Source organism: Lissotriton vulgaris, chromosome 1_1, assembly GCF_964263255.1.
Source record: "Lissotriton vulgaris chromosome 1_1, aLisVul1.2, whole genome shotgun sequence".
NCBI lineage: Eukaryota > Metazoa > Chordata > Amphibia > Caudata > Salamandridae > Lissotriton > Lissotriton vulgaris.
Window position 1 is genome coordinate 2,123,692,343 of NC_141685.1, and position 23,530 is coordinate 2,123,715,872.

Sequence of the window (23,530 nt, forward strand, 5' to 3'; positions counted from 1 at the left end):
ATAATTCCTTTCCATTTGAAAAAAAATCGGGGCGTCCGTTGCACCCACATTTTACAGATTGAAATTTTGAATATCAGGCTCTTGGTGCTTTGTATAAAATGTGGGTAAACATTAATAATTGAGGAGAGAAGTGTAGCTTGGACCATACAAAATTGTAAGGTCTCGAAGTCCTAAAATCCCAAAACGATTTGTTAGTAATATAATGATGAATAGCCTAGTTATGCGCTCTTTCCAGCAATTCCAACAAGATCACTTTTTTGTGGATTTGCAAAAAAAAAACTTTCTATAACTGCATACAGGAACACAACGTTCTTGATCAGCTAAAAAATAAAACTTGTGTGATTCTCTGCCAATAAACAGATAAACAGTGGTGCATTTCTGAAACGCAATAGAAAGAAAATCTCGCTCCCTATAAGAACAAAGGGAAACTTGGGCTCAGCTGCAGTCCCGTACATTGTTTCTGAAAGTAAAGATTAATACATGTGAACTGCAGACATGGATGTATTTGTTAACTTGCTGGTTCAAATCCACCGGGACTGCCAAAGTAGTTCGTAATCATTTCGCGACTGATACCATAGGTATGTTTTTGGTCTACAGTTACACATCGCATGTCTAGCCCAAGAAACAATCCAGTCTCTGCTGAGCGCCATGTGATTGGCCGATACGATTTGTTAGACGGACTGCTGTGGATTTTAAGGTTTAGCCTGCCTTAGCACTATTTAAAACAGTAATTAGCTTAAATGCAGAATTCAGAAAGTATCTATTTCTTAGGAAACATAAATGGTGCACTTGTAGAGTCCAACTGGACTGTGTATGCCTTTGCGCCTCGTGAATACAGGGGTGAGGTCAAGTGTGCACTGCAGGGCTTGCAGGGGCTGTGCGTCTCGAAAGGGAAACGGGGCCATTCCTGCACACTGTCCAGTCAGATAGCTTTGTTATCCAGCACACGACCATCTGGCGCATGACACCGCCTGTGTCCTGCGCGCAATGCCCCGTGGACCCTCTTCAGGGGAGAGGTTTCTTGCCAGGGCATCAGCAGCATGCGCAGCGCCGGGCCTTGTTCACATCCCGGCCCTGCACTTGTTTACTTTCTTTTCATTGCGATTGTTGTCAAGGCAGCTTTTGCTGCTTGTCTACTTGGCGACTGACCTTGCCCGTGATTATTTCGCACTGGGACCAGAAATCATTCTTTACGAGTGCTGAGCATTGTTAGCGTTGGTCGTTGTCGAGAGATTGAGCTGTTGTCGCTGATAAGGCAAGTATGTTTTAGACCCTGTCTAATATTGTATCCATAACCCTCCACTCAAGCGCTGCAGCCCATCTTGGTGTAGATGCCTTTAATGAGATCTGGATTGTAACGCACTACTGAAGAAACCCAAGGAGGACCCCAACGACCTCAAGAACTTCCGGCCTATCGCCCTGCTCCCCTTCCTGGCGAAAGTCAAGAAGAAGATAGTCAACAGACTGCTGACCCGCTACCTCGAAGACCACAACCTCCTGGACCCTTCCCAATCTGGCTTCCGCAGCAACCACAGCACCGAGACTGCCCTCATCGCCGCCACTGACGACATCAAGATCCTTATGGACAAAGGAGAAACAGACGCACTCATCCTTCTGGACCTATCAGTAGCCTTCGACACAGTCTGCCACCGCACCCTAACAGCACGCCTCCATGACGCCAGAATCCAAGAGAAGGCCCTGGCCTGGACCATCTCCTTCCTCTCTGGCAGAACCCAGAGCGTCCGCCTCCCACCCTTCCACTCAATGACCACCGAGATCATCTGCGGCGTTCCACAGGGATCATCCCTCAGCCCTACGCTGTTCAATATCTACATGGCACAGCTCGCCCACGTCGCAAGACAACATAGCCTCAACATCATCTCCTACGCCGACGACACCCAGCTGATCATATCCCTCACCAAAGACCCCCCACACCGCCAAAGCCAACCTCCACAGAGGAATGAAGGCCGTCGCCGAATGGATGAAGGACAGCAGGCTGAAGCTGAATTCTGACAAGACGGAGGTACTCCTCCTCTGCCCCACCCCCTCAGCATGGGACAGCTCCTGGTGGCCAACATCGCTAGGAACAGACCCAAAACCCACCAACCACGCACGCAACCTGGGGGTCATCCTTGACTCCGCCCTCTCCATGACCAAGCAGGTCAACGCCGTCTCCGCTTCCTGCTTCCACACCCTCCGAATGTTCAGCAGGATCTTCAAATGGATCCCCTCTGACACGAGAAAAACCGTCACCCATGCCCTCATCACCAGCAGACTGGACTACGGGAATGCCCTCTACGCAGGAACAACAGCCAAGCTCCTGAGACTGCTCCAACGCATCCAGAACATCCCGGCACGACTGATCCTCGACGTCCCCCGAAGCGGCCACATCACACCACACCTGAGAGGCCTGCATTGGTCCCCCGTCAACAACAGGATCACCTTCAAACTCCTCATCCACGCACACAAAGCCCTACCCAACGCCGGACCAGCATATCTCAACGACCGACTCCGCTTCTACACCCCCACCAGCAGCCTCCGCTCTACCAACCTCGCCCGCGCCACAGTTCCACGCATCCGGAAAACCACCGCCGGCAGATACTTTTCCTACCTTGCCGCCAAGACCTGGAACACTCTCCCTACCAGCCTGGGAAAGACCCAGGACCTGCTGGCCTTCAGAAAACTTCTCAAGACCTGGCTTTTCAATCAGTAGCAGGCCCCCCCCACGACCCCCCCCCCCCCACCCTCACCCCAGCGCCTTGAGACTCAAGGGTATGTAGCGCGTGCTTACAAATGTAATGATTGATTGATACTTCAAAAGGTTTGTTTTACACCTCTACAGATTAGGTAGAATCCGTTTTGCTTCGTGTGTTGTGTATGGTATTGATACAAACATGGTGAAAAGTGCAGGCTGAGCAATGGGAACACCTCTGCATGCATCTCATCCTCCCGAATTGTTTTGATGGAAGTGTTCTCCTAATTTAAAGCAATGAAACATAACAGATGCTGCATATTTCGACCTGAATTATTAACAGTTTAATGTCCATTTAAACAGACTAAAGTCTTGATTTATTTAATTTGTGATTATCAGTAAAGTACTATGTCCATGTTTTCTTAAAAAGGAAACTTGCCTGCCTATTCCTTCCATATGAGCTGATTGATATGTCTTGTTAATGTTTGATGTAAATCGGTGTATAAATATTTTTCTCATTTTTTAAGGTACAATGAATCAAACAGAAAACAACGAAGAAGAAGTGCCGTCCTATATGTGCGATGAACCACCAGAAGGTAAAATTGTTCAGTTTGTTCGCCACACAAAAATGTCATGCTATTGTAATAGTGGGGCAAAAGCTTTAAGGGGGTATGTACACTATCTGGTTTGAATCTAAGAAAATGCTTCTAAAGTGTACTCTGATAAAAAAAAAAGATTTTTCCAAACCAAAATCTTTCTCTAATGTACAGATGTTAAATCTGGGGACGGACCTCCGTGCTTAATGTCCACCATGTATTTACTGCCAGTTTACCTACCCACAAGTACCCCTTTGAGCTCCAGTTTCAATCTTTCGCAGCTGCCTGATACACACCCTCTAGTCCTCCTTTTCGCTTTTCTGCGACTCCTCTGCGTTTCCGCCTAGATTCCGACCCTCCATTTTCCTCCAACCTGTCTCTGGGGAAAGTGTAATACCTGAATCATTCTTGACCTCTGTAAGACTAATCATGCACCAATTTTTTTATGTTTTCCTCGCTGCTCTTTGATTAGCCCTTTGCCTTCTTTGTCCCAATACAACCCATCTGTGGCTGGTCTCTCTGCCATTTGAGAGTTTTCCTCCTGTCTTGTCATGCGTGAACTATTTGTTCTCCATTCTGCTCCCAAATGACACATCCGGCCTCTGATACCCCCTACAGGTTGCCTGACTTTAACACAATCCCTAAGCAGATGCCTTTTTGGGAGTGACTTAGTTGGTTGCTGAGAAGTTCTCACCTTGCCAACAGTGTTTTTAAAGATTTATGTAGTACAATAATGTTATCTCAGCACTATAGATAAAGGATAGCAAAGTATTGCTATGAAATTGTAGCTTAAAAACCGTTCTGAATAATATGAAAATATGACTAGATTTACTACGCTCATATATTAGATTTAGATTAGATTAAAAATAGGTGTTATGTAGTACAGGAGGAGGACTGCACAACAAAGTATACTCACGATGGGTAGCCTGAAAAATACACAAATAAAATAAAAAATAAGGAGGATATTTCAGGAATCTGTACGCCAACATTGGGGCATAATAGTGTCAGTACAGTGGTGTTATTGAACTTTTTGATGCAATGATCATGTGACTGACGGCATATTTGGCACCTTTACTGTTCAGATCTTCTGTAGACCTGATAGCAAATAATTGCTTTGGTGTAGCCTGGAGGGGAGTAATGTCTGGTCACAGCTGTGAAGCAGTCTCTTGGCAGCACATTTTTAATCTCTTTCCCTATCATGAGCTGAAATTGAGTTATTTTGTCCAGAATTTTCCGTGATAGTGTGCTCACAGCCAAAATGTCAGTTGGATAGGTGAGTTTAATGGGTCGTAGGAAATTGGTAGGGATTCTCTCGTGTGTGATCAGTTTGAGATTACTTTGAGATGTCCAGGTTCGAGTGTTAACCTTGGCATGAGAAAGCAGAACAATGTCGGATAATTTCTGATTCACAAAGTAGTTTCTCCAGAGGCTGAATGTATAGATTGAACTAGTTGGTGGCTTGAATGGAACATTGTTGCACACCAGTGTGAGTGTGGCTCACTGGTTAGAGGCGGCAGACCCGAGAGCAGAGGACGGCCCGGGACCAGGGTTCGATTCCCGGCGCGGCAGGTTTCTGGACCAAGGTCAGCGGACTCGATAATTCTCTCGCCTCGGTGCCCACTCTGATCAGCGATCACACTCGGCAACTCTGGGCATTAGCTTGCCTCATCTTCACTAACGGCCCCACCAGACCGCCGGGGATGCCTGGTCTCACCCTGGAGATACCCATTAAGGGACCATCTCTCAGGGAAGCCAGGAAGGGTTTTGCAGCGGTCGAAGCGCCTTGGGACCCTACGGGTAAGTAGTGCGCTATATAAATGCCTATACATACATACATACATACAGTGTGGATACTTACCTATTGTGAGTGAATTTTAAGATGGCAAAAAAATTGAGGCTGAAGACAGATTGAGGAGGATTAGTAGATGTGAATCATCCTGGTCCATAATGCAGAGGGAATAAACCATTTGTTGGATAGCGGTCTCTATTCTGTTTTCAAGCCTAACTGACTTTTATGGGCCTCTAGTGACAGATTGCTGAGTAATCCATTAACCTACCTTTTTGGTATTGTTAAGAATGTTTGTGGCTAAGAGAGTGCCCTAGTCATGTTTGGGGCTTGAAAGGGAATTATAAGTAGACTTTAAGTCCAAGTGTCTCTTATTCAACGACCCTACCACCTAGTTGCAAGGACTCCTTACTTCGGATCCTAGAGAATGATTCCTTTTGAAAGGGGTAAACATCACTTTCTAACGTGACCTCTCACTGAAGGATTTCTTGCTGAGTGCAGAAGGTCACTTACCCTGTACTGGTATTCCTCCATTCTAGACACCGAAGACACAAGTAGGAGGCATGCCCGCTGCACATTTCTAGTGCTCAACTCCCCATTTCCCACCACTCTGCAAAACACATATTGCACCATTTACTCCAAGACATTAAACTGAATCGAAATTTGCCTAGCTTACGTAACGGTAAGTTTCAATTCTATTAAGGACACGGAGGCGAGGATTATGCTATATCTTCCTTCGCTTTATTAACATAAAGACTCCACAGCAGCTTAGGAAAAGATATAATAATAACAAAAAATGCTTTAAACATAAAGCATTGACGGAATGTTCAACAAATCAAACAACAACTCCCAAGAGTCTCTTTGTATAATGATAGTCCATAGTCCTTCCACTCTGTCCATCACCACTATAAAACCGGACTTCTCATCTTCTTCCTCCTCTTTCTTCGCGCAGATCACGCTTGAGCCTCATTGGTCCTGTTTAGCAACGTCGTTGCCTGTCGAAAAAGGAACAGCATCAGCGAGGTGGTCCAGGAATGCGATAATAAGGCAAGGAGCATTCAGTGACTAATACAGTACTGACAATGTAAAGGAAAACGCTTTACTTACTGCCATACGGGTGGGTAGAGACACCACTGTAGCCTGGGTGGGATAATCCTCGCCTCCGTGTCCTTAATAGAATTGAAACTTACCGTTACGTAAGCTAGGCAAATTTCGATTCTATGTCAGGACCGGAGGCTTCAGATTATGCTAGTTCAAAGCTTACTTACCACCAACTGGGCCAAATCCACCACCGGCTTAAAATAAAACCTCTTAAAGGTGGAATCCGAGGACCAATCCGCCGCTCGCATTAGGTCCTCCAAACGAGCACCCACCGAGAATGCCTTAGAGGCCATGGCCCCCCTGGCGGAGTGTGCTCCAAAGAGAGAAGTATTGATGCCCGCTTCTTGCATGACCCACCGCACCCACCGAGCAATAGTGGGAGAGGAGACCGCTTTGTGTGGCTTCCGCAGGGCAATCAACAACTGACGCTCGCCCGGAGGGCGCAAATCCAAGGTCAGGTCCTCATATGCTTTGAGGCATTGCACAACACACAACTTAGGAGTGTCAAGAAAAGCTGGATAAGAAATGGACCGCGACGACGTTTTAGTGCGTCGGCCCACGCTAAAAGTAACCCCATCCGGGGAAAAAATGCGTGCAGAGACATCCAGCGCGCGCACGTCAGAGACGCGTCTACAAGAAACCAAACATAACAACATGGCTAACTTCGCCGACAGCTCTTTAAGAGACAGATAGGAATTGGCCGGCCAAGACAAGCACAAATTCAGAACCAAATTGACGTCCCAAAGGACGGAGTACCTGGGTTCCGGAGGTAACGCGAGGCGGATAGCCCGCAAAAGCCGGCAAACAAAAGGATGTTCCCCTACTGGATGGCCATCGATGTTGTCGTGGCCTGCCGAAATCGCCGATCGAATAGCATTGATCGTTCTATATGCCAGGCCCTTGTCGGCTAAATGTGCCAGGAAATTCAGCACGGGAACGAGGCCTGCGACCAAGGGATCCAAATCCCTTTGTAAACACCAACGCATCCACTTAAGCCAAGCGGATCTGTAACGCTTCGTCGTACTATCGGCCCATGCTTTGGAGAGCAAGTGCTCAGCCGACCCCGAAAGGCCTGGGAGCGACCAGCGTCTCCTGAGAGCTTCCACGCCACTAGGCGGAGAGAGTTCTGCGTGACGAGGGGATGAGGTTCCTGATCCGGATTTGTCAGGAGCAGAGGAAACAGGGGGAGTAGGATTGGAAAATCCCAAGAAAGTTCCAGAAGAACCGGAAACCACACTTGAGACCTCCAGAGCGGTGTAACCAACACCAGCTCCGCTCCCTGGCGGCGTATTTGGGCCGCCGCTCGCATTATCATGGAGAACGGGGGAAACGCAAACGGTTGTTCCCGACTCCAATCCTGCAAAAACGCGTCCGTGGCCTCCGCTAGAGGGTCCGGCCTCCAGCTGAAAAAATGCGGCAGCTGGTGGTCGAGACGGGACGCAAAGAGGTCCACCGAGAAGGGACCCCAGAGGGTGTGCAGCCACCGGAAAACCTCCGGATCCAGTTTCCACTGGCTGGCGTCCCTGAGATGTCTGGAGTGCCAATCCGCCACTTGATTGCACTGACCCGGCAGATACTCCGCCGTCACCGCAATGTGACGAGACAGGCAATAATCCCAGAAGTCCTTCGCCAAGTCCGCCAAGGCGCGGGAACGAGGACCTCCTAGATGGTTCACATAACGAACCGCCGAAATATTGTCCATCCGTAACAGGACACAGGCCTTGACCGAATCCTTGGTCCAACAACGAACTGCGAAGGAGCCCGCCAGGAGCTCCAAACAATTGATATGCAATCGTTGTTCTTCTGAAGACCAGGCGCCGCCGGTGGAAAAATCCCCGCACCGGGCGCCCCAGCCCGACCTGCTGGCGTCTGACTCTATGATCAGGTCCGGAGCCGAACCGAAGATCGCCCGACCATTCCACGCCTCCATGTGAGACAGCCACCATGACATTTCCTCCTTCACTTCGTCCGTGAGGGGGACCCACTGATCGTAACTCATCCCACGGCGCAGATGCTGCGCCTTCAGGCGTTGGAGAGCCCTGTAGTGCAGTGGGCCTGGGAAAATCGCCTGGATGGAGGACGAGAGAAGACCCACCACCTTGGCGACATGGCGTAGGGACGTACGATCCCTCGCGATCGTCTGCCGAAGCAGGTGTCGTATTTTTGCGACCTTCCGACCCGGCAGGCTCAAGACCGCCTGCACAGAGTCCACCACGAAACCTAAAAAGGTGATCTGCTGAGTGGGAACCAAAACCGACTTGGAGCCGTTGATCACAAACCCCAGCCTCTGGAGCAGGCCGACAGCTTGTCGCAGCTGGCCCGTCAACACCACCGGACACTGCCCCATGAGGAGGATGTCGTCCAAGTATACTAGCATACGGACCCCCTGACTTCTGAGAAACTCCACTACCGGGTGGAGAACCTTCGTGAAGCACCACGGGGCCGAAGAAAGGCCGAACGGCAGAGCGGTGAATTTGAACACCTTGTCGACCCACAGGAATTGTAGGAAACGACGATGAGGGGGGTGGATGGGGACGACCAAGTAGGCGTCCTTGAGATCCAGTCTCACCATCCAATCCCGAGGGAGGAGTACGTCTCGAAGGAGGTGGATACCCTCCATTTTGAAATGACGATAGACCAACCACCCATTGAATTCCTTGAGATTGATCACAGGTCTCTTGCCCCCATCCGTCTTGTCCACTAAAAAGACGTTGCTGAGGAACCCGTGCGGGTGGCGCGTTGATAGACGGATGGCTCCCTTGCGCAGCAAGTCCGAGATCTCCCCGTCTATCAATCGCGCGTCGGACTCTGAAAAGACCATCGGGCGCGGGGGCCTCGCTTGCGTGGGCTGGTCGTAAAATTCTATATGGAAACCTCGTACAGTTTGTAAAACCCAAGCGTCGGCAGTGAGCAATTTCCACTCCTCGTAAAAGCTTGCCAGCCGCCCCCAAATAGGAACTTGATCCAAACAAAGTACACTTACCGGGGGCATTTCCTTGTCCGGAGTTCTTCTTGAACCCTTTGCCACCGAAGCGCTGCCCCCTGGTGGGGTAGAAGTTGGTATAGTTGGCAGAGGTCTGGTATTGACCTCTTCCGGAGCCTGCATCTCCTTGGCAGAGGACGCCGGAAGCCAAGATCGGGTCGACTCCCCGTCGTCATCCGTGTCCGGAGAGTCGTACACTGGAGAGGCGGGGGCCGTAGACACATCCCCCGAAGCACTAGGGTCCACCAAGGGCGCAGGGGGCACCGCCGTCGCCTTAGCCAGGAAGGCGTCTCAAAGACGCTCCAAGGCGCCCCTGTCCACACCTTGGGCCTCCGATGACGGCCCTTCCTTACAGGGCCTCTTCGGGGCGGGTGGCAACCCTCCGGATGTCCCCGGGAGATCGGGGGTCGGAGGCACATGCGCCGATGCCAGCTTCGCGCACTCTTCCACGATGCGGGCGGAAAGGCGGTCTTTCATGGGGCCTACCACCTCCGTCACGCAGCGGTAGACGGAATTGTCCACCGCCTGGTAGAACTCGTCGTCCTGCAGATAGGGGTAGGGTTCTTCCTCGTATTCCCCTTCCATCTTGGAACCAAGGACAAATGCGGGGCACCCTGAAGGGTGGCAGTCGAGATAGAACTCGAATATGGGCAGGCCAACCGGCTGCGATCACGTTTTTGGCCAACTGACGTGGCAGGTGGGCAGCACCAACCCCCAAGCGCGCAGACCCTCCTCGCCGGGACCGGGTCTTCGCACCCCTCAAGCGCGCTAAGCCACACTTTGAATAAAGAGGTGCACAAAGGACACCCGAAGGTGGTTCACGCGGTCAGAGCCGCAATACAGACCCCAACGGGGCGTCAAAAGCAGGGATTACAGACCCGGGGCACCAGGTGTCAGAGGGGTACGCAAGGGCTGGCTCCTGCGCAAGCATACTCCACGGCGCGGCTCCTGGCACTGCGGAGGCGCGCCGAAGGGTCGGCGAGACGACAGGCCGCCCCCTGGTGGTCTACGTACGCACCGCACACAATTTGGAAATAAGATCGCGTAGGAACGAAGAACGTTCCCGCGACCGGGGACTCTGTAAGGGAATAAACCATGCAATGAGTCCCCCCCCCAACGATCGTACACAATTCAATCAGTAACATCGAAAACGGAAAAAAAATGAAAAGCACTTATCTGGCTGCGGGAGCAGCGAAGAAAGAGGAGGAAGAAGATGAGAAGTCCGGTTTTATAGTGGTGATGGACAGAGTGGAAGGACTATGGACTATCATTATACAAAGAGACTCTTGGGAGTTGTTGTTTGATTTGTTGAACATTCCGTCAATGCTTTATGTTTAAAGCATTTTTTGTTATTATTATATCTTTTCCTAAGCTGCTGTGGAGTCTTTATGTTAATAAAGCGAAGGAAGATATAGCATAATCTGAAGCCTCCGGTCCTGACATAGAATTAGGGATTTTTCTAACACCTGCAACAAGGAAACTTATTAAGAGCTAGATCTACTGATGTGGATTGTAAAATCTGTTGACCACATCTGCATTTTTCTGGTTGCCGTTAATTGATCAGTGTGACGATACCCCCAGTATGCTGTGATTTTTGTCAGGAGTGTGGAGCTGGGCATCCTAGCTCTTGTTAGGTTACAACCATTTTGGTGAACTGAAAAACCCCCTGGATTCTAGGAAATCAATTGGTCCAAGTCCTCTGCATGAGGCCCAATACCTGAAAACATAATAAACAATAAATTGTAGACCCATTTTCACATTATTTCTTTTCAGAACTGATTGTACTGTATCAGTTGAGAAAATACTGGTAGTATGGGCATCTGTTTCACATATAAACTGTTCTTATTTATTATTATTATTTGTAAGGCGCATCGAATCTTCCCCAGGGGGATATCTCAGCGCCTATGAAAAAAACAAATTCTTTAAACAGCCAGGTCGGAAGCAATTTCTTAAACTGTGTCAGATTGGAACAGGCACAGATCTCGTCTGGGAGGCTATTCCAATGGAAGGGTGCTAGATGAGAGAAAGCATGTCCCCCCATTTTGACTTTTGATTCTCCGTGTGCAGAGCAAATTACGGTTACTTGATCCAAGCTGACGTACGGGGAAATACAGCACAAGTTTCTTCTTGAGGTAGGCAGGACCCGTCCCCGAAGAGACTTCAACACAGTACACGAGCTTGAATAATGCTCTTTTCCTACTAGGAAGGCAGTGCAATTAACGTAAGAGGTAATGATGGGGTACGTACCGGTTTACTTGAGGGCGAGACGGGCTGCTGTATTTTGAACTACCTGCAATCTTGATAATAGTTCTTTCTTGACATCAGAGGGATCCAAGGGACGATCTTTCTTAGCATCCCCATTATTCCGAAGCAGGTGACCGATATTGTCTTCACGTGCTCCTCCATGGAAAGTTTATTGCCAATTATGATGCCTAAATTCTGTGCCCGCTTTTTTGGTAAAGGGGCTTCCCCTAATTCAAGCGGACACCATTCAGGGGTACACAATTCCTCTACTGTACCACACAGAATCTCGGTTTTGTTGGAATTAAGCTGGAGGAAGTTCTTCCTCATCCATGCAGCTATTTTTAGCATACAGTTTTAAAACTTAGCTCTGGTCAATGCGGGGTCCGACTCCATGGGGACGATCATAGAGTGTCGGCCGCATACGAGAGAGTCTCAAACCCGCAGGTTCTAATAGTAGAGCCCAGCGGAGTCACATAGATGTTGAACAAGGTGGTACTTAAAATTGATTCCTTGCGGGACCCCCTTGTCCACTCTCGTGGTCTGTGACGCAAAGGAATACAGCTGGACACATTGTGTTCTGTCGGTCAAAAAAGTTTTATGTCAGAGGCATGGCCTTAAAATGGCTGCAATCTCTCGTAACTTATCCAAAAGGATTTGATGAGAAATGGGGTCAAAGGCTGCTGGCAAATCGAGGAGAGCTAGCATAGAGGGGGTCCCCTTATCCAGTGACATCCTTATGGTGTTGGTGACTTCTATCAGTGTGGACTCAGTGCTATAACCAGCATGGAATACCAACTGGGACGGATCCAGTAATTTATTTTGTTCTAAATAACCTAAGAGGTGTTGATTAATTAATGTCTCCATGATCTTTGAGGAACATGGGAGGAGAGATCGGTCTGTAATTTTGTAGATCTGAGGGATCTGAAAGAAACAGGTTAGTGTTAGATTCCTTACCTTAGAATATCCCCAGGCTTCAGACTGGATCCGTAAAGTTTTGCGTAGCAGTGCCTCTGCGCGTTGGTAGGCGTCGCCTGTGGCTCCACGTCCGTCGTCTGTCGTTGGCGCCCGGATGACGTCGTCAGAGTACTTAGACGCCGCCCTCGCGCGCTGACGTCAGTTCTTCTTTTTTCCGCGCTAGCACGCGCAGATCCGGAAGAGCAGACTAACTTTTTCGATCTTTTTTTGGATCCTTTTTCGAGTCCAGGTGCCGATAGGAATGCCCGGTTCAAACCCAGTGCCGATTGTAACCACCTGATGTCGGTTACCGACCCCCACCGTCGGTGCCTCTATTGCCTTTGGGTCGTGCCCAGACTGCCGGGCCTTGTCGAAGGCTTGTCAGGGGTCCCGTATGCACCTCGAGCTCCGGCAGTTGGCCCCGTACCGTTCACGGTCTCAGTCTAGGAGGAGGTCGAAGGACCGGTTGCGGGTCCACAGTCATCGCAGCTCGGTGAGTCAACACCATTCGTCGGGCTCCAAGTCCTCAGGTAAGAGGCACAAGAAGTCGAAGAGACGTCATCACTCTTCCGACTCGCCCAGACGCTCGCGCGATGCGGTCAGGGGTTCGGGCGACACCGCCCACGCGGCTCCTCTGCGGCCAGCTCCGTACCCCACGGTCCCTGGGCTGAACGCGACACCGGAGATCGGCCCGGCGCCGTCGACGACTTGGTTCCCGACGCCGCAGGGCCCCACTGGATCCAGGGACATCGTCCTCGGTCCAGATCTGGCGTCAGACGCTGAGAGAAGAGCGCTTCTATGATCTGGCCCCATCCTTTGCACCAGACTTTCAGGAGATGGGAGGCGAGGAGGATTGGGAGGGGTCTGAGTACCCTCTGGCACGCCATGGGAATGCCAGTCATATCAGGACTGGGCAGTTGAGCTAGGTGAGGCCAGTGGTCTGGACACTTTGCCAGACACTGGTTTTGTCTCCCCTCCTACAGAGGCTAAGGAGGAGGGGGCTGCTTACAGCGTGGTGTTGATGAGGGCGGCCAAGGCCTTGGCTCTTGAGCTACCCGTTGCGGCCGTGATGACTAACCTCCACACCGAGGTCCTCAAACCGCAGTCATGCTCTTCAGAGCGTCGTCTGCCGTTTTTACGAGGCCCTTACTGACGTTCTGTTGGGCACCTGGTCCAAGCCCGCTACAGGCCCCCCTGTAGATCGGAACATGGCCAGACGCCACCGCCCGGCCCCGGGCGACCCTAGTTTCCTGTCCACCCATCCGCCCCCGAGAGCCTGGTTATCCAGGCCTCTAACTCCCAGACCGCATTCCCGACTGCCCCTCCTGATCGGGAATCCAAAAGGTATGACCAGTTCGGTAAGAAGCTGTTCTCCTCACTTATTTTGGAGTTGCGGTCGGTCATCCCCGCTTGCCTTTTGGGCCGTTCGCGGACGTGCTGCCAGACTTCCTGGAGGAGGCCCGGGCAAAACTCGCTCAAGCCCTTGCGGAAGGGCGATATGCAGCACGGTACTCTTTTCGATGTGGGCTGGATACCACGGACTCACTAGGCAGGGCGATTTCCACGACCGTGGCGGTTCGCCGCCACGCCTGGGTGAGGTCCACCAACTTCTCGGCTGATGTCCAGAACACACTCGTGGACAATGCCGTTTGTTGGCCGTTGACTCTTTGGCGACAAGGCAGACCGCGCGCTTGAGCGTTTCAAGGACTCATGGGCTATGGGCAAGACCTTGGGCCTGTCGGGCCAGCGCCAGCAATCTTCTGCCTTTCGTGGCCAAGGAAGGGGCGCCCCTTCACGTCCTGCCAGCCACGGGCCGCAGACTAACATCCAGTGTGGTGGCGGATGTGGTAACTGCTGTTGCGGTGCCAGGGGACAGCGGCGAGGTCCAGTCCACATCCACCCCCGCAGCATCCGCCTCAAAGCCTTCCTAGTCTGAGCTTTCAGGCCCATTTGACGCCAGTGGAGGGCAGGGTTCGCCATCACCTCCTCCACTGGCGCACCATCACATCATAAAGAGGGCATTGAAGCCATGGAACAAGCGATTTTTAAAATTGAATCTAGAAGAACCAATGCAACTATTTTTGATGGAACTAGTATTCTTCACTTTATATCAAAGCTACTTCAAGCATGAAAATGAGTGGTACCTCCAGCTCGTAGGGACATCAATGGGCAATTGCGCAGCCCCAGTCTATCCAAATCTGTTCATGGGAGAATACGAACAGAAAAACATCTTGAAGAACCCCGATGGGTGCACCAACATAAAAATGTACGCCAGATACATAGATGATCTCTTCATCTTGTGGAACAATTCTAATGAAAGTCTAGAACAAGTACTAACTACTCTAAACACTGTGGATCAACGTATCCAATTCACGTGGGAAATTGATTCTAAATCAATCCCTTTCCTGGATGTTTCAATCGAACTGCATAATAACCACATCTCTACGGACATTCACCGCAAATCTACTGACCGGAATAATGTACTACATAATTCCAGTTTCCATCAGGGATCTCTAAAACAGCATCTTCCAAAATCTCAAAAGGTGAGAGTGAAACGCATAACCTCAGACCCCACGAAAGCAATTGCATGCATCAACAAAATGGGCATTAGATTTTGAGAGAGAGGATATCCTGAACACATTGTGGAGTCAGCTAAAACGCATACAAAGGCACTAAATCGGATTTCTCTATTACAACCCACTCCCAAACGTCAAAGCGAAAGAACTGTCATTGTGTCTAAATTTTCCAATGTAAGTGCAGACTTTAAAAAGGTTATATTAAAACATTGGCCTATATTAAGCCTAGAACCTGATTTTAATGGCATCTTTGACCATCAACCCATATTCGCCTATACCAGAGGTAAAAATCTAGGATAAATTCTCAAACGAACCGAACAAGCAGAAATTACATCCAGAGGAACAAGACCATGTGCAAATTGCAACATCATCATTCCAGGCAACAAGGTTGTGCACCCAATGAAAGGCCAAGAAATTCAGCTAAACGTTACAGCAACCTGTGACACCACAAATGTAATTTATTTTTCTGAAATGCCCGTGCGGCAAGGTGTATATAGGAAAGACAGAACGAAAACTGAAAGTCCGCCTCAATGAACACAAGTCCAACATAAGGACACGGAATTTGAAATCATCAGTAGCAGCACATTTTCTAGAAAAGAATCATAACATTTCCCAACTTAAATTCGTGGTGCTAGAAACCATACAGAGAGTAGAAGGTAGAGATAACAACAAACACTTACTTCGTCGTGAAAATTATTGGATTTATAGACTGAATGCAATCAAGCCACATGAATTAAATGACCGAATAGAATTTTCTTGTTATTTATAAACATCCTTGAGCACGACTCGGGCATGTATGTTCTGTGAATATTTTCCTGATTGTGATTATCTTTATTTTAATTTACTTTACACATCGTGCTAGCTCATCGTTAAATGGTTGATCAACACGTCCCAGTTATTTGCCTCAGTTCATTTTACTTCATTTACTTAATTTTATTATCGTCATCATTTTATTAAACTTGATGAACAACCGTTAATATTTTTCGCCGTACGTATCGGTCACAAAGCCATGATAATAGTCTGTTTTTTTAGGTCCATCATGTTCAGCACACGTCACCCTCCGTTGACGCTTACAGTCCGTTTTCTACCTTCATTTTTTTCAGGCCCGATCACGTGATCCTCACGTGACAGAGTGCCAACCAATAGACTCGTACTTAAACTTGCCACCGAGCTACGGAAACATACAGAATTCACACCAGATTCATTACATCCTTTTCGTGAGTATTTCACCAAGCTCTAAACGCGAAACGCTCCTCGTAATCTTTATAGACCTTACCTGTTCCGCATTTTTGGTATTCATTACGTATCTTTCATTTCATAGATATTTCAACACATCATTTCAGTAAGTCTCTTTTACCAGGTCACGGCGTATTTTTCACCGCATGTTCTATGCACCTTAAGCATGCTTATTTCTTTTACCACACATGACCAATGCACAGTCATATCACAGTGTTTTCACTAAGCAGAGGTATTTGATGAGGAGCTAACAGACTAAATATAGCTATGTTGTTTAGATTGTGGATATGCTCCCAGATGAAGGGCGGTGGTCCAAAATGCATTGGAGCCAATATTAATAATGTGTGACAATAACACAAGCAAATATAAAAAATGAAAAATTAGTTATAAACCAAATTAAGATGGAATAAATTGAATTTAACCACATCAATCGTGTTTATGGAACTTTTTCTATGATTTGAACAAAAGATTGCCTATTTTCAGAGTGCCCCTTGGGATGCAACCAATTTTCAATTGGATGCACTTCTTGAACTCCTACGGTCCAATCGTCACGTGGTCAGGAGACGATACCACGGGAGCACCTACCAACCATTTGAAACAAACTTAACTTACGAAGCACCCGCTGTGCACTTGTTCACTTTCAACCTGCACCATCACATCAGACAGGTGGGTGCTGCAATTCGTCCGAAGGGGCTAATACCTTCCCTTCGAGGCAACCCCTCCAGCCATGCCACCGCAGTACCACCGTGTGTCGGGGATCACTTGCAACTTCTGCAAGAGGAAGTTATGGCACTCTTGGCCAAGGGGGCCATCGAGCGCGTTCCTGGGCAAGAAGTAGGGTGTGGAAGGAGAAGTTCAAGATGCTGACTTTGGCTCAGGTCTTAGCTGCCTCAGACCACGAAGACTGGATGGTAGCTTTGGACTTGCAGGACGCATATTTTCACATCCCCACCAGCGATACCTGCGGTTCACAGTAGGCCAAGAGCACTTTCAGTTTACCGTGCTCCCCTTCGGCCTTACCAGCGCCCTATGGGTGTTCACGAAAGTGATGGCGGTGGTCGCAGCTCATCTGCGCAGATTAGGGGTGTCAGTCTTCCCCTTTCTTGACGACTGGTTGTTGAAGGCAGGCTCGCCTCTAGACAGTAGTCAGCCTCCTCCAGACTACGGCCGACCTCCTGCACCTGCTGGGGTTCTCCATCAATGTGCCGAAGTAAATGTAAATGTGTTTGTATTTATATAGCGCCTCCTACCCAGAGGTCTCGTAGCGCTGTATTCATACCGCTGTGTTACCCTTCCTGGCTTTCCTGTGAGATGGGGACTCCTGGGCACCCCCAAGGTGAAGCCAGGCCCGTTGTGGAGATTAGGCAAGCTATTGCCCAGAGTCAGAGTGGGACCCATGATTAGACCGGGCACCGAGGCCAGAATTATCAGGTCCGGGGAGATAGAGTCCAAGAGCCGCCGAGGCGGGAATCGAACCCTGGTCCCGGGCCAGACCTCTGCATCAGGGTCTGCCGCTCTAACCATTGAGCCACGCTTCTCACACCTGTGCCCCTCTCAGAAACTCCTCTTCATTGAAGAGGTTCTGGATTCGGCGCAGTTTCGGGTTTTATCCTCCCGAACAGCGGGTTCGGGATATTCAGGCTCTGATTCCGATCTTTTAGCCTTTATCCCGAGTCTCGGTCAGGTTGTCGCTGCGGCTTCTGGGGCTGATTGCCTCCTGCATCCTTCTGGTGCATCACACCAGATGGCGGATGCGGGCTCTGTAGTGGGATCTAAAGTTTCAGCGGGCCCAGCTTCAGGGCAACCTGTCCGGCCACGTCCTGATCTCGGAGGGCACTGCAAGACAGTTGCAGTGGTGGCTTATGGACCGCGATTGGGTCAGCGGCAGATCCCTCTCCCTACCCAACCGGAGCACGTAGTAGTGACGGATGCGTCCGTCCTGGGTTGGGGGAGGCCACATGGGAGAGGCCTCTGGTCTCCGGCGGAGTCCCAGCTCCACATCAACCTTCTGGCTTGCACTGAAAGCCTTCCTTCCCTCTGTACGGGGAAGTGTGGTGCAGGTGTTCACGGACAACACTACCGCCATGTGGTACTGCAACAAACAGGGTGGGGTCGTGGACCCTTCGTCAGGTGACTCTGCGCCTCTGGCAATGGCTGGAACACCCGGGCATCATTCTGGTGGTTCAACACCTGGCAGGTTCCCTGAAAGCCAGGGCGGACGAACTCAGCCGTCAGTGCATGATAGAACACAAATGGCGTCTGAACTCTGACGTGGCGCATGGTCTCTTTCAGCAGTGGGGAGAGCCTTGGTTAGATCTATTCGCCACAGAAGAGAACATGCAATGTCATCATTTCTCCGCGTTGAAATTCCCAAGGCGGCACTCGCTTGGAGACGCTTTTCATCGCGGTGGAGCTGCGGTCTATTGTACGCCTTTCCGCCTATACCACTTCTGCCCAGAGTGCTGAAGAAGATCAGGTGCGACCGGGCCCAAGTCATCCTTGTGGCTCCGCACTGGGCACGAAGATGCTGGTATCCCGAGCTACTCAGCATGTCAGTCGATCCCCCCCGATTCGTCTGCCTCCTCAGGAGGACCTTCTGTCGCAACAGCAGGGGATGGTCCTCCACCCGAACCTGTCTAGTCTCCACCTCCATGCGTGGAGATTGAGTGGCGACAGTTGAGGTCATTTGACTTGCCTTCTGAAGTCTGTGATGTCCTGCTGGCAGCCAGGCGTACCTCCACAAAATCGATATAAGCCTGCAGGTGGAACACATTTGTGGCATGGTGCACAGCAAAGGCTGTGGATCCCCTTTCTGCAACCCTTTCAGAGGTTCTCCTCTTTCTTCTTTCTCTTGCCCAGCAGGGCTCTGCTCTGGGCACTATCAAAGGCTACCTCTTTGCCATTTCAGCCTTCTTAAGGCTACCTGATCAGCCTTCTCTTTTCAAGTCCCCTGTTGTAAATAGATTCTTGAAGGGCATCACTCACATGTTTCCTCCTGTTCCTTTCGTGATGCCTCAGTGGGACTTGAACCGTGTTCTGACTTATTTGATATGCGCTCTCTTCGAGCCACTTCACTATTGCCCTCTGCATCTTCTTACTCTTAAGACTGCATTCCTGGTTACCATCACCTCTGCCAGGAGAGTGAGTGAGCTCCAGGCTCTATCTTCTCAACCTCCTTTCCTCTCTGTCCATCCGGACAAAGTTGTCTTGAGAAGGCGTCCTTCTTTCCTGCCCAAAGTAGTCACAGCCTTCCACACCGGGCAGTCCATCACCTTACCCACCTTCTTTCCGCCTCCGCATCCCTCGAAAGAGAGTCTCCACCCTCTGGATCCAAAACGTGCGCGCTCATTCTATCTGGACGCACACGCCAATTCCGGATGGACGACCAGCTCTTTGTTGGTTACGTGGGCGCTAATAAGGGACGGGCGGTGCACAAACAAACCATTTCTCGATGTTTTTTTTGTGTGCACAAAGGCTTGTTATTCACTGGCTAAAAAAGAGCCTCCTGTGGGGCTGCGTGCCGATTCCATTCGGGCCACGGCGGCTACTACTGCCCTGGGTCAGGGAGTCCCCTTTCAGGACATCTGTCATGCAGCTACGTTACTTCCCTTCGGTAAGGATATATCTGTAAGAAACAGTAGTTAGTGTTGGATTCCTTACCGCCCCACCCATCCTCCAAGTTCTGGGAAACGATATCTAGGGTTAAGGTTCTTCCTTTTGAGGGACTTAGTTTCATGGCACCAGTGTCTGTTTTTATCATGGCTCTGCGTTTCTGGCGCGTAAAAGCTGTGTATAAGAAATGACGTCAGCGCGCTCGGGCGGCGGCTAAGTACTCGGACGCCATCTCGGCGCCAATGATGCCGACGACGGACGCAGAGCCGCAGACTATGCCTACCGACGCGCAGGGGTACTGCTACGCAAAACTTTCCGGATCCAGTCTGACGCCTGGGGATATTCTAAGGTAAGGAATCTAACACTAACTACTGTTTCTTACAGATATATTGTTACCGAAGGTAAGTAACTTGTGCATTAGCTAGTGCCTTTTTTCAGCAATGGCTTAATTTGTGCGTCCTTCCACTTGCGAGGGAACGTGGCTGTGGCTAACAAGATATTACAGACTTCATTAAGCAAGTGGGACCGAGCCGGGGCAAGTTCTCAAATGAGGAAATTAATTTGAAAGGACATTTGTGTCATCCTGATAGCAATGTGGGCTTACAGACTTTATTAATGAATAAATGAACATTAGAACATTCAGATGGGCACAACTATTCAACTTGTGGCAATGGCAAAATAAATTTCCTGCATAGAGCACGAGTGAATCTCGCTGGGATGCCTACCTTTCCTGCCACTCAAATCTCCAAGAAAGAAGACCTACTCTTTTAATTGCACTTCTCTGCCAAAAAACTCTTGTTCAGCCAAAACACATGCCTTGTAAACCTAAGAATGACGTTGGAGCTTTCTTTGCACATACATTCCAGAAAGATTGCCTGGACGCACACAGTCAGTCACCAGGAAAATGCCGGAGGATGGGTGACTGATTTATCAAATCTTCGTTTTAAAAGTTTGCTTTTTCGTAACTTGTCAGTGATAGTAATGGATCAACATAAAGTTTTGATTCCTTGTGATCATAAACACAGTACATACGTGCAGATCAAAAAAGTGTATAAAAAACTAAATTTTAAAAATAATCATTTGGGAGCCAAAATGAAGTAATTCAACGTTTGAGAGATTAGCTTATTTACCTATGCATTTTACATCGTCTTTGTACTAAAATCACTTTGGTTGATGTAGCCTGTCTCAGGGGTATCCAAGGAGTGTTGAAGTAGTTCTTGGAATTTCTTTGACTGTATTTGGTTGATATATGCCTACTACAAGTCTTTATCGTCCTATTTTGATTGTCTGCACATTTCTCCTTGGTTCTAAAATTGCAGGGTCTCATCAAGACATTGACTTGTAGGCTTATTCAGTTGAATAATTGACTAACTTAGTAATGGCTCGTTTTTCATAAACATGGGTGACAAAGAAAGGTACCTTAGTTAAGTGTGGTGTAAATTCCAAGTAATTGATTTGTAGCACGGGGGGAACAGTTGTATCAATATAACAAAATTGCACGAGTTGAGCACGTAAGCTCTGCAAAAACCAATTACTGTATACTTTTTGTTTGACATGCCTTTGTTTTTTCGTACCTGATTTCTTAATGTGTGTTTAGAGCACAACCTCTCATCTCTGCGTATCGATGCTCTTCTGCCTTTACGGTCTACTACAAAGTTGTCTGGGTTAGATGGAAGAACTCTTAGCACCTCAGGAACCCACTCCGTGTTTGCATGATCGTTTACATACGTTTTATTGGTGCTCGTAAGTTACTAAAAGCTAGCTTTCAAAGTGGAGGGATGGTGGATCAGTGAACCGTCCTCTGGCATCTTCCTGATGATTGACTCGCTGTATGGCCAGGCAGTGTTGTTTGTGTACATGCAGCGAACAAGCTGCCATTGTACTTAGGAAGTGGTGCATGGCTTTTGGTCAAACCAGCTCTTTGTGGAAATGAAGCGTGATTGCCAGAAAATGTTCGGTTTCCTGATATTAGTGTATCGTAAGTGGTAGGGGTTCCAGCAATATTGATTTGTGCTGGTCTCAGAAAATTATTTTACTGTTTTTGAATCAGTTGATTGCTCAATACTTTGAGGATGAGCACAGCAAAATAGTTAGAATTTTTGCCAGTTCTCCACAATCTTGTGTTTTTTTTAAAGTTTCAATTCATTGTGTGCAGTGCAGAACCTAGTCATAGTATCAATAATATAGAACAAGCATTGGCATAGCCAATAGGTCTCGCCTTTGGGACCGTATAAGTTCCTAATAACAAGCAGATCATTGCCAGTAATAATGAAATCCTGTAACGTTACGGGACATGCTGATACCAGGATTTTTATAATCTAAGTGATTTGAATTTTTCATCAAAACTTGCAGCAACGGGGGCGTGGCCTGCAGCTAACCAAGATGGCCGCGACCTAGTGAGGCACCGAGGGCGAGACCGATTACCCTCACACATCCGGCCAGTTATCCGGCTTAAGCATTGCCCTGCGCTCTTAATATCTGTGACTGAGGTGAACCGGCATACAGCGATCCATCTCCGAGGCTTCTACGACCTCGGAGCAAGAAGCGGCATCGGAGGAAAGTTTGCGGCCTGCAGCTGCGTTGTACGCACCGGCCTCAATTTTGAAGATCCACCGGAGAAGCAAGAACCGAGGCGCCGAAAACAAGCGGTGCACCGGACGACTGATTAAGGCTGAGACTGCCGGCGGTTGGTGAGTGGTGCAGCTACCTCCCAGAGCGCCTTTCTCTGCCAGGCCTTGTTCCCGTCTCGCCGCCAGGGCGAAATAATATCCGGAACACGCCGCAATGGCGGCCCGCAGAGGCGCGGAGCCTAGGAATCCCCCACCAGTGCCAAAACTTAACTTTGCCCAAATTCACCTGTGTGTCATCGACTCCAAAATTGGCTCCACACTGGTTCAAGCGATTATCTACCACCCTGCCGACTTTTATGGCATGGCACCTCCTAGAACTGGTATGATTTTCTCCCGAAACGTGCCCCAGATACCCCCCTCTCCCTCGGCCGAGAACAATAAAACCGGGCAGACCTGTACTAGGCTGGGCACAGAACTGGATTTTAGGCCCTGCAGGTACTGAACTGCTGGCAATGTGGCTGGACTGACGCTGCTTGTGCCACAGGGCCTGACTTGGTTGCCCCCACGGCGCATCGGCTGCCCATCTCTTGGGACCTAAACTAGGTGGCAACCGAATCTGCGCTGGCTGGTGAGCCAGGGTATTTTGCCCTCCCCTCGGGTTGGATTATTGTAACGCCAACGGCGCGCACGTCAAATTTTCCTAGTGTGACCGAGAGCAGTGGCCATCGCTCCCTTCACAATGAGTGGCAGAGGCAATCGTGCGTCCCAACAAAGCAAGCTTGACAAATTTGCCTACGCTAAGGACTTTCCCCCACTGCCAGATCAAAAGGGAACTGGTGCTAAAGGCGCGTAGTAATCCCGCAATAACATTGGAGGACGACATGGCGGCCCTGTATCAGGTGCAAACCACGGTGGGTACGATTTCGACGGACGTGACGCTCCTGTGGGCAGACCTGCAAAAAATGTCGTCCAGGGTCACCGCGGTGGAACAGGTCATAACGTCACTCACCTCGGACACTGCGCTCCTGATTAAACGTGTCACGCAATTGGAGGAAGACAATAGGCGAATTGCGGGCAAGATGGACGAACAGGAAGGGTGCTCCCGCCGCAACAATATTCGTATAATTGGCCTTCCAGAATCGGAAGGGGGACCTGCCATGGACCTCTACGTGTAGGATCT

At 49.4% G+C, this 23,530-nt stretch overlaps 1 protein-coding gene across 1 annotated transcript in view; it reads left to right on the forward strand.

The window, feature by feature from the left end:
- TMEM263 (transmembrane protein 263) overlaps positions 1 to 23,530 on the forward strand; it is a 90,620-nt gene that overhangs the window by 46,272 nt on the left and 20,818 nt on the right. The window contains exon 2 of the mRNA XM_086921823.1: positions 3,220 to 3,288. Coding sequence (XP_086777949.1) covers positions 3,225 to 3,288 — 64 coding nt within the window. The 5' untranslated portion in view covers positions 3,220 to 3,224. The remainder of the gene's footprint in view (positions 1 to 3,219; positions 3,289 to 23,530) is intronic.